Source organism: Hirsutella rhossiliensis, assembly GCF_020360975.1.
Source record: "Hirsutella rhossiliensis strain HR02 chromosome Unknown scaffold00002, whole genome shotgun sequence".
NCBI lineage: Eukaryota > Fungi > Ascomycota > Sordariomycetes > Hypocreales > Ophiocordycipitaceae > Hirsutella > Hirsutella rhossiliensis.
In genome coordinates this window covers 7,256,103-7,267,348 of record NW_025408668.1, presented here as the reverse complement: position 1 = coordinate 7,267,348, position 11,246 = coordinate 7,256,103, and the positions used below count along the sequence as shown (strand labels likewise).

The following is an 11,246-nucleotide window of genomic DNA, read 5'->3' as shown; positions in this document are numbered from 1 at the left end:
ACCTATAATAGTTAAAGACTCTTATAGAGCCGCCTTATTAAGATAGAGTAGCTAGGTTATCGGTACTTACCTAAGAGCGCTTAAGTACGATCTCCTTACTAGTATTAGTATCGCTAATAAGGGTAATAAACTTATAAGTTTCTTAGCCTATAAAGGTAGGCTTATTAATAGTTAGAGTTAAGGTATTTAGCGGGGTAATAAGGGTATAACCCTTACTAACGTTAGGTCTTAGACTAAAAGTCTTTTAAGACTAGGATTCCCTTATACCTTTCTTAGCTTTCTTCGCTAAAAGGGAACTAGCGTTACTAGAAGACTTTTAAGCTAATCGCTTACGCTTTAAGAGCGAACCCGCCGCTACTTACTCTTATATATAGTATAGGAAATCGGCGTTATAATTCTTTATCCTTTTTAGTATAAAAGGTATTATTATTAATAAATTATTAATAAAAAGTAATATAAAAAGGTATAAGGGATTAATAAAAAAAGGTATAAAACTCTATAATAATTATAAGTAGAAGAGTTAAAGAAAAAAAGAAAATAGAAAAAGTAAGAGATATATATATACGCTCTTTATATTATAGTTACGCGGCTAATATATAAGTAATACTATAATAGTTACTTAGTAGTAACTACTAGTATAATAACTATTAACGTTATAAAGTATAAACTAATATATACTTATATAAGTATATATACGCGATATATAACTAAAACTATCTCTTTTCTTAACTAAATATATATAGTATAGCGAAAGTAATATATATTAAAAATATAGCTAAGACGTTTATATAAAAGGGGAGATAATTATAAGAGCGCTACTAAGAGGTATAGGCTAATAAAGTACTTAGGTATATAGTATTAATATATTAGTAGGGTATTAGTAGGGAATTATACCTACCCTACTTATATATTATAGACCTCTTATTACTCTAGCTAAAAAGGAAAAAATCCCTCTTCTTATAAGCTTTAGTCTTATAATAAGGAGAATATAATATATATAGCGTAGTACCTTTAGCTATCTCTACTACCTAACTAATCGTACCGTAATATATATTCCCTTATAATACTTATATATTATAGACCTCTCGCTACTTTAGCTAAAGAGGAAAAAATCCCTTTTTTTATAAGCTTTAGTCTTATAATAAGGAGAATATAATATATATAGCGTAGTACCTTTAGCTATCTCTACTACCTAACTAATCGTACTATAATATATATTCCCTTATACTTTTATAATACTATTCTTTTAATATATTATTTAGCCCCTTATATACTTATTATAAATTCCGGATAAAAATCCTACCCTATACTCCTTTAACTAATCTTTCCGCTTACGTTATCGATTACCCGATTCTATGCTTATAGCTTATACCTTCTTATATACGTCGACGACTTTCTTATAGTAAGGCCCTTTAAATCTATAATAAAAGAAAGATTATTTAAAGAATTATCTAAATTCCTAGATTTTACTATCTTAAGAGATATAAAAGACTTCTTAGGTCTAAATATTAAAATAAACCGAGAAAATAAAGAGCTATATATATCTTAAGAAAATTATACCTTAAATAAATTAAAGGAATTTAATAAAAAAGGTTTAGGAACTTCGAATTTACCCGCTATAGTAGGCTTTAAGCTTATAAAAGTAAAGGAATTACCTTTTAAGGAAGATATATTATAATTTTAGAAAGAAATAGGATCTCTATTATACTTAGCTTTATTTACTAGGCTAGATATCTTATATTCTATAATTTCCTATATTAGATTCGCGGCTAAGCCCGACTAAATATATTTTAAGGCTTTAAATATAATTTAGAAATATTTAAATAAATTCCCTAGCCTAAAGATTAAATATAATTATAATATCCCTTTTACCTATTTATATATAAAGGGTTTTACTAACTCTAGCTAAGCGTTAGATTTAATAGATAGAAAATCCTTTTCTAGTTACTATTTTTATATATATAATAATATAATAAGCTAGGCTTACTTTAAGTAGAAAGCTATTACCCTTTCTACGTATAAAGTAGAGTATATTAGCCTTATGGAGGTAAATAAAGAAGCTATTTATTTAAATATACTTTTTAAATATATTACTAAGGATCTATCTATTAAGATTCTTAATACTATACCTCCTATTTTAACGGATAATACTACTGCTATTAAATTAGTAGAAAATCCGGAATTTTATAAAAGGTCTAAGCATATAAGATTAGCCTATTACTATACTAGAACTAGTATAAGAGAAGGGGAAATTAGAGTTTTTTATATTAAATTAAAAGATAGTATAGCTAATATTTTTACGAAGGAATTAAGACCTAGATTACTCTATAAATTTAGAGACGGTCTATCCTTAATATAAGTTCCTAAGTAATTAAAAAGGGTTTTTAGATATTTCTTATACTTTCTATATCTTTCCCTTACTAGGTTTTTCCTTTTTTAGGTTTCCTAGAGAAATATTTACTAGGTTTTTATCTATTAAGATTTTCCTAGCAATAATAGGTTTTACCTTATATAAGGTTATCCTATAAATAATTATTATAACTATAGATTTTTCCTACTATAGGTTTTTCTATTAGTATATACTTAAAGATTTTTTTTTCCTAAGAAAGAATAAGTTTTTATATATTATATTATGGTATAAGAATAGTTTTCCTAAATTAAGGTTTTTACCCTATATATATACTACTATAAATAAATTAGTAAAGAGTATATAAATCTACTCTTTAAGGGAGGCTATAAGGAACGGTGTTCCTACTATAAATAAAGTAGCTATAATATACTCTCTTAATTATATAAGCTAATAAGTAGTATATTAATTATAGATAAAATCCTATCTTATAGAGTAAGAATCGCTCGTTATTTTATATATTATTATATATTAAACGGGTTGCCGGTTATTATATAATCGGGAATCGAAGGAATAGAGCTAGCTTAGAATACTAGCTAAGACCTCTTAAGAATACCGGTATAACTAACCTCCTTTAAACACGAATATTAATAGAACTAAGACACTTTAAGATTTACTCGAGGTATCACGGAATTCCTTAGTCTTAGGGCTATACGGCAGCCTAAATCTAGTCCTAAAAGGTTCTTCCGTTTAGCTATAATTGTCTATATAAGATAGTATGTCCGCTCGTAGATAGAGATAGAATTATTAACTTTAATACCTCTTCTATATACTAATATACTACTAATAAATTCCGTTGAAAATCCTACCTTATACTCCTTCTTCCCCTCTATTACGTAGTCTTACGTAATTCCTTAATTTCCTAAAATTCCGCTTTTACTTATATACCTTAAGACTTAGTTAGCGGCTTAAGCGCTTATATAACTATAAATACCTACTTATTACGCTATATGTCGGGAGGTCTGTACTGCAGTAACGCAATGGGTTGTATTCAAGATGTCTTGCTAGGAAGGGAGGAAAGGGAATGAGGGGGCACACTACGTGCCCTTTATACACGGATCCCCGAGGTCCATACACGTGACGCTAAGGGTCACGTGTGCGTGTGTGCGCACCTCCCTTACAATCCTACTATAGCTATATGCTACATTCCCACACTGGCAAATCTTCTTTTATCGCTGCAATCGCAGCAGTAGCAGCAGGTGCGGGAGCGTAGCAGCAACCGCAAGGGTGCGACCGCAAGGGTGCGAAAAGAGTGACGGTTCGAGCGGCAGCTAGCGGGGAGGGCGTTCGACTGATCCTTCTATCCTAATCGTAAGGCTATTCGTATCGACGAGGCGTTCGAGGGCGCGGTTAGGCGATGCCTTTGTCATAGCATCTGCTGGGTTGTCTGCGCCGTTAATCCAGCGGATTTCTGTGATCTCACGCCTTTCGTAGGATTGACGTAGGGCCATGATATCTATCATCAATCGCTTCTCCTTCGTTGTGCCTAGCTTAACGAGGCACTCGTAGAGGGAAAAAGAGTCGGTGCAAACGATTAGGGGGATAGGGGGAAGATTGAGGCGGTCTGTGATCTTCCGTATCGTCGTTGCTAGTGATATCCCAATATCGAATCCGTTGACCATGCCGTAGATCTCTGATGCTAGCACGCTTCGGGTGACCCTCTTACACTTCGTTGAGCTCCAATGGAGGACATTGCCCTTGATCCCGAATTGGTCTTTGGTACGTGCGGTCTCGGTCTCATTGACTAGGGCAATGACGAAGCCTAGCTGTGACGATAGGTCCTTATTGTTCGCAAAGGAACCGTCGGTAAAGACGATAAGCTTGGCATTGGCGAGGTCAATAGGGATATACGTTAGGCCTCGCTGCTGGTGGTCTTTCTGCCATTGAAGCCGCTTGTTGAGGTCGTGCAATCCTCTTCCGTAGGGGTTTGGACCTGGGCAGCAATAGAGATGTCGAATGAGGCCTCTGGTTGACAGATTGAAGCCACATACGCGCCACGGGCACGCTGTTCCACGTACTGTTGGGCTCGATCGTATGCCTTGATGTCGATGGGTTCGATCTTGGCTGCTTGACCCTTTGTTGAAGCAGTAGAGCGTTGTGGAAAGTGGTGTCTTGGAGGTTATCTTTGCACCGTTGAAGTCAATGCTAGTACCCGGGGTCATCGTTGTCTTCGGCTTTGCCCGAAATTGTGCCTTTACGAGTTCCGCTTCCTCTAGCGCGGAAAAACGTTGTGTGCCAAGCATAAGGGTATCGTCAGTCTGCATTCCCACAATCCCAAAGTTATCAGGTCCCTTATTCGTAATTAGGAAGCATAGGTCGTAGGTTGATGTGGACATGTCGAGGTTATCGACATGATGCCCGTGATAGGTTCGAAACCAATGGACTCCGGCCTCCGCAATTCCGTATAGGGCTTAATAACGCGAATGATTGTTCCTTCCGGGTATCTTCCTTCTAATTCGGCGGGAAGATGCGTGAGAATGGTGCGGAATAGTTCGGTCTGCGCCTGGGGATACGCTTGTGTGATGTCACGAAGAGAGAGGGTCATGCCGTGAGAAAGGAGGTCTGGGAGATAGCAGAAATAAGCCGTTGACTGACGCGTTGAATTGTCGGGGATTGCGTCAATAGGGTGGTTTCTCTTGGTCGTTGTGCCCTTGGACCACGAGCCTTGACTTCTCGTATGGTTTGGTTTCTTTGCCTTTAACCTCGCGGACCATGCGGGAGCGGAAGATATGATGGTTCCGTGCTTTGCTTCATTGTAGCGTTCGAAGCTAAACACTCCTCGTACCAATAGATCATCGATCTCCGTGCTATCGGATTCCTCAAAGGGTGCCTGGCGTTGTGATAATGCCTTCGTCCCGTAGCTTGATGGCTAGTTGGTAGGCATCTTCTTCCTTCTTGACTAGGAACGTCGTCTTTGGCTTGTTCTTCGAACCAGGGGGGCGGCCTCGCTTGCGCGGCGCCGGGGGATTAGGAGCAGGAACAGGGGCAGGGGCAGGGGCAGAAACAGGAACAGAATCGCTCGCAGGATCAGAAACAGGAATGTCAGAATCATCCGCAGCAGCAGCAGCGGGGGCAGGGATCGTCGTCTCGTCGCGGAAATAAGGCTGCACAAGGGTGGAACGGAAGGTCTGGGGTCCGTTGATAGTATCAATTGTGACATTGGAGCCATCAATTGCACTAATCTTAAAAGGGCCTTGCCAGCCGAGCTTTCTCTCCACACTCGGACCTCGCTTTGCAGTGGGGCGATAGTATAACGCCTGTTGATGATGGTCCGTTCTTTGTGTGTAAGGCGCCCTGCACTTGCCGCTCTGCTGAGAGCTGACGAAGCATTTTCATCGCCTTCTGGGCTGCGGCAGCCCTTTTCAGGGTCGTAGCAGAAGGGGCGAATCTAACGCCATTCGAGGGTAGGCGCCAAAGACTAGGAGCGTAGGGACAATGCCATTTGGCCCTGCTGTGTCGTTGATGGCTTTGATAGCCATTTGAAGGATCGATTCGGGGGATGTGAAGGTCCCGATTTCTGCGTGGAGGATCTCAAACGCACGGCGGAGAGGGCATGATATCTTTCAACCTTTCCAACGGACCAATGTGCTTCCACAGGGACTTGCTTGCAGGTTATCCCCATAAGCTTTGCCTCGTTACGGAACTCTAGGGAGGCAAAATTGGTCCCTGCGTCGTGCTTGATAGTATCAGGGGGTCCGAGATATGTGTCTATCCAGAGGGCTCGGAGGGCTTCCACGTATCCTTTGCTGACATCGATAGGAGGAACCTGGCTGCTTGGAACGCTGTTGCTGTATCTACCACGTGCAAGACGGGGCGTTGAGGGGTTCCAAGGTAGAGCACATCAGCGACGATTTCGTAGTTGAATTCCTGGTCATCCTTTAGGGTGAATTTGAAGCGTCTTGGAGCTTGAGAGTGCATTTGACAGTGATGACAGAATCTCGAGATGTTCTCTAGGATATCTATCGTCACATCGTTGTGGCCAGCTTGCCGTAGGAGGTTGTGAAGTCTTGGGACCGCTGGGTGCCCGAATCGACGATGAAGAGTGCGGATCTCGCTCTCCGTGAGGAATGCGATAGCGGCCTCGTTGGTCTTAGGTAGGAGGAACCAGGATGTCCCCATTTGCGGATAACCGGGAGGTTGTTCGTCCGACAATGGTGTCTGTAAGGTTGTTGAAATAGATGCCTAGGCGATCCATATCAGCGAGAGAGGAGGAAGGAGTAGGGGTCTTGAGGATATGGAATGTGATCCTTCCGAGAGGTGTTTTAAGGGCGATAGAGCCGAGGATAGAATGGCTTCGCCGTTGCCGAATTTGATAGAAGCTTGGCCTGCTGTAGTCTTATCGAGCGTTATAGCAGGGTCTTCTCGTTGTAGAGCGATGCATTGGTCGTAGCCAGCTGTGGAAACCTTCGCGGCGCCTGTGTCAATTATGATGCCCTGGAATCAGAGTCTTGAGTAGCGCTCCTCTATCATGAATTGGGAAGCAGGTGTAGCGTTGTTTTGAGAGGTGCTATACACGTCTTCCCCTGTGATCAGATGGTTGAAGGCTTGCTGGCAGAGCATTTGGCTTGTGTGCCACTGTTCTGGGTTGTTGTCATTATCTTCATTGTCGTCCTCGTCCCAGGGTCGTTAGCATCATCGTGGGCATCCATCTCGTGACCTTCAAAGTCAAGAACGTAGGCTGTAAGGTCCTGGGAGGGTAATCCCTATGAAGTGACAGTGGGCGACGTATTGGTCTCGGGATCTTTGACGTTCCTCGGCAGTGTGCTTTGTAGACCAACATCCTTCCTTATTGCAGACGAAGCACTTCTTATTCCACGGGTGGTTGTGGCCGTAACGGCCTTGTGGCCGGTTAAAGCGTTGACTATTGAAGCTTCCCCGTGGAGCGTTGTAGCTGCCTCGTTGAGCGTTGCCTCTATACCTTCTATACCCCTTCTGACCAAATCTTCCGCGATTGTTGTTGTATCTTCGATCGAGATAGTAGTGGTCATTGGGATCCATATGATCAGATGGTTCCTCGAGGTCTTGATGGTATTGAGGGCCTCCTTGAAGATAACGAGGCGCTATTCCGCGTGCAAGATGGGTCTCAACGGAAGAGCGAAGATCTGCAAAAGGGCTCGATTCCTTCGGCGGGCTTGAATAAAGCGTATTCAAGTTCAGGAACACCGCGGCATGCATTAATAAGCGTTGTACGCAGTGGAACGTTTCCTGCATACGCGTTGCCAAGAGCTCGTTGGCATAACTGTAGCTTATCAAGGGTAGCTGAAGAACCTCGTGTAGGGATTTCGTAGCATTATCGGCACGGAGCTTGTTAAAGGAAATAGTCGTCCATTCAGTATAGTAGTGAACGTGGTTAACTTCCGTATCGAAATGTTGCTTGATGCTATCGTATGCCTTGCGGAACGTTGAGGTCCAGTTAATGTGGTCAATGTAGTACGTTTGGGCTCGGCCAGTAAGGATTCGAGGAAAAGAGCGTGGAATTGGTCCGGCTTGACCTGAATGTTATAACAGATACTCATAAAGATGCGTAGCTTATCATCGAGAAGGTCATAGGGTTCCCCCGTATAGTTCTTCTCTTTGTCCCAGATCTTGGTGAATTTCTGTTGTGTGTTGGCATCGACGATGCCGTTCGGGATGTCGGCCGGGGGAAGCGTTGTGTACGCTTCGAGGGATGTGGGAGAAGAGGGTTCTGCTAGAACGATGCTCTGTTGCTGGAACTGATAGCTTGTAGGATGTATTGTTCGTTGGGGAAGCGTAGCAGTCGTTGTGGGCGGTTCCGCAATTGTCGTAGCGGGAGGAGCAGGGAGCGTCGGAATAGGGGCTAACGGCATGGATGGCTCCGCCGTGTTGGAGGTGGGAGGGTTCTGCGTTAGTCGTCTCTCTTTTCTTGTATAGGCCTCCGTTCCTTTATCGAATTGGGTTACCATGAATTCGTTGTCGGGCCAGGCTGGTGGGTTATCGATCGTCTGTAGGAAGACGAGCTGTGGGATGATGTGGTCACCTTTTCTCCTGTATAGATACCACGTCTCTTTAAAAGGTAACGTAGCTCCTTCGAAATTCCTTTGGCATCTTTCTCCACGTTGCCTCGGTCCACTGTTGGAAGTGATCCTGGAAGAATTCAAGGATATTAGTGCCATGAAGGTGTACGTTCTCCTCGCATTCTGACATAAATCGTGCGGTATATGTCATAACAGCTATTCTATCTTCCTCTTGGGGCGTGATCTCATCCTCCCATCGGGTCGGATCGATATCCTGATATTGGGTCTTTGGGATCGTGAGATTTTGGACCAATTCCCTTACTTGGTCGAGGAAGGCGTCGTTCCTCGTAGAGGCGGGGTTCGGGGTTGGGGTCGTGCTTGTCATCGTGAGGGTTGTCACGTAGTTGTCGAATCGTGAGGGCTGTCACGTAGTTGTCGAATCGGCGTTGTGGACGCACTTACACTTAATGTAACCGTTAAGTGAAGTTGGAAGGATCTATCAATGGCCTACCGGGAGCTAGTTGGTTGCCGGGTCCGGGTAATCGTAGAGTCCTTGATCTTAGCATAGAAACCTCCTCTAGGTCCAACCAGGGCAATATCGCTAGGAATATGGTAGTTGGGCTTTCGAAGGTTGCGTTCTATCTCTTCTTCCTTGCCAATCTGTGATCGACCAAATCGATCACTGATCAGTGTCGGAGGTCTGTACTGCAGTAACGCAATGGGTTGTATTCAAGATGTCTTGCTAGGAAGGGAGGAAAGGGAATGAGGGGCACACTACGTGCCCTTTATACACGGATCCCCGAGGTCCATACACGTGACGCTAAGGGTCACGTGTGCGTGTGTGCGCACCTCCCTTACAATCCTACTATAGCTATATGCTACATTCCCACACCTACCGTTATCCTTAGCCTAGCTAAGAAGATACTTATTAGTATTTCTAAGATAAAATAAGTATCTAGTAAAGTTATCTTTCTACCGTTTATTATAAGGATAACTACTATTCCTATTCCTTATACCTTAAAAGCTTAGTCTTTAACCTAGACTTTATTATTAGAACCCTACTTAAAGGTTCCTTCTTAAAACTATCTTAGGTTATTAAAGAGGTTAATATCGGCCCTTAAGTCGTATATTAATTTATTAGTAAGTAACGGCGTTCCTTTAATAGCTATATTTACCTTAAATAAAGTAACTATATTAATAGTTTTTCCTAGCCTATTATTACTTTCCTTTAAGGTATAAATTAAGGGTCTAAGCTAGGTATTTTAATTTCTTATTTAGATAGTTTTTTAGCCGTTTTTTAATATTTTATTTAGCTAGATTACTATACTTCTAGCTTAATAAGGGTTTCTTATTATATATTACCTATAGTAAGTAGTAATCTTCTTACTAGCTTATTAAGCTATTAATATACTACTTATAGCTAGCGTATTTAGCTTAGGTATCTACTTTCCTAGAGATTTAATTAGCGCTTCCCTTTTTTATAAGTAGTTATAACTTCTTCTTATAGGTGTTACGGCCAGGCACATACGAGCCTTGACGGCTATAAAGATGTATTGGCACTATGAACAAAGACTCAAAGCTAAGGAGCAAGAAAGGAAGACTAGACTACACGACCGAGCGGGCCCTTATATAGACACGAGGTCGCGCGTGGGCACGTGATGCTGCTTGGGCACGTGACACTGGTGAGGTTCTGCGCTGGCGGCTCTACGCTGGCGCCCAGGGTCGTGACACTGCCCCCCGTCTAAGGCCTTGATATGCGTATCAAGGTAGTCAGTCGTGGCGGCGGGTTCTTGGTTTCACGGCTTTCTCTGCTGTGTCGTCATCGTCTCGTTCCTCGCAGCCCTCCTCCGCTGCAGCACATTCGATCCAGTATTGCAGGTTGACGGGTGGGCCTGCTGCGTCCGGATGTTCATCGTGGAAAATCTTCAATGCCATTGGTGCGTTACGGAAATTCCTAGCCGGGTACCAGGTCTCATCAGGGTCACATCCCTTCCATAAGACCTGGTATTCCAGTCGTCGACTCCTACCGGTTACTCGAGACTGCTGGACTTGATCAACCTCCCACTCGGGTTCTCCGTTGATCTCCTCGGGTGGCGGAGGTGACTGGATCTGCTGGGGCAAGGGGTTATCGGCTGCTTTTCGAAGACGGTCGGCGTGGAATAGGTTCTTCATTTTGTACGACTCGGGCAGCTGCAGTGCGTAGCTATGACCGCGTTCTTCCAGGATTACGAACGGACCTGACCATTGGTTATCTAGCCGAGTAGTCGGAGCGTTCGTGGCGAAGCCTTTCCTGCTGAGAAAAACTCGGTCACCGATGGCAAAGTCGGTTGGTCGTCGTTTCCTATTAGCCTGTTCCTTCTGACGTTCTTGAGCGGCGGTGGCAGCATTCCTGGCGTCTTCCTGGGTTTCCTGGGCGGTCTGCACAAGTTCCCTAGCTCTGGCGGCGGGTCCGGTGGCAGCGGTCTTGTCAGTCGGGGGCAGTGACAGGGGGTTCCGGATATCTCGGCCTAGGGCTACTTTTAACGGTGCCATGTCGATGGAAGAGTGCCAAGACGAGTTATGGGCGAAGTCGAGGGCGGGCAGCAGGGAACTCCAGTTATCTTGATGCTTCGTCACGTAGAATCGTAGCTTTTGATCTAGGTATTGATTTGTGACTTCTACACCCCCTTGGGTCTGAGGGTGTAGGGAGCTTCCATGACGATGCTTCGTTCCCGTGAGCCGGTTAATCTCTGCGAGGAAGGCGAAATAAACTGTCCAGCGTTGTCAGAAATCCATACGAGGGGCATACCGAAGAAACGATAGAGGTAGCGGAAGTAGCGGCTAGCTAAGACTTCTGCCGTATCGTTTTTCTTTCCTGGGAGCGT

The 11,246-nt window shown here is 43.2% G+C and overlaps 2 protein-coding genes across 2 annotated transcripts; both read right to left on the bottom strand.

Annotated features, from left to right (window-relative positions):
• Positions 1–5,226: 5,226 nt before the first annotated feature.
• On the bottom strand, positions 5,227–8,767 carry HRG_02551 (GAG-pre-integrase domain-containing protein; the record flags this gene model as incomplete). The annotated part of the gene is made up of 5 exons (XM_044861022.1): positions 5,227–5,664; positions 6,206–6,565; positions 7,676–7,798; positions 7,900–8,512; positions 8,571–8,767. 5 exons carry the CDS (start codon positions 8,765–8,767, stop codon positions 5,227–5,229), a joined length of 1,731 nt encoding a protein of 576 aa, XP_044724655.1.
• A 1,385-nt stretch (positions 8,768–10,152) lies between these two features.
• HRG_02550 (retrotransposon polyprotein) lies at positions 10,153–10,914 on the bottom strand (the record flags this gene model as incomplete). Its single annotated transcript, XM_044861021.1, has 1 exon — positions 10,153–10,914. The coding sequence occupies one exon, from the start codon at positions 10,912–10,914 to the stop codon at positions 10,153–10,155; it is 762 nt and encodes a 253-aa protein (XP_044724654.1).
• Positions 10,915–11,246: the final 332 nt, after the last annotated feature.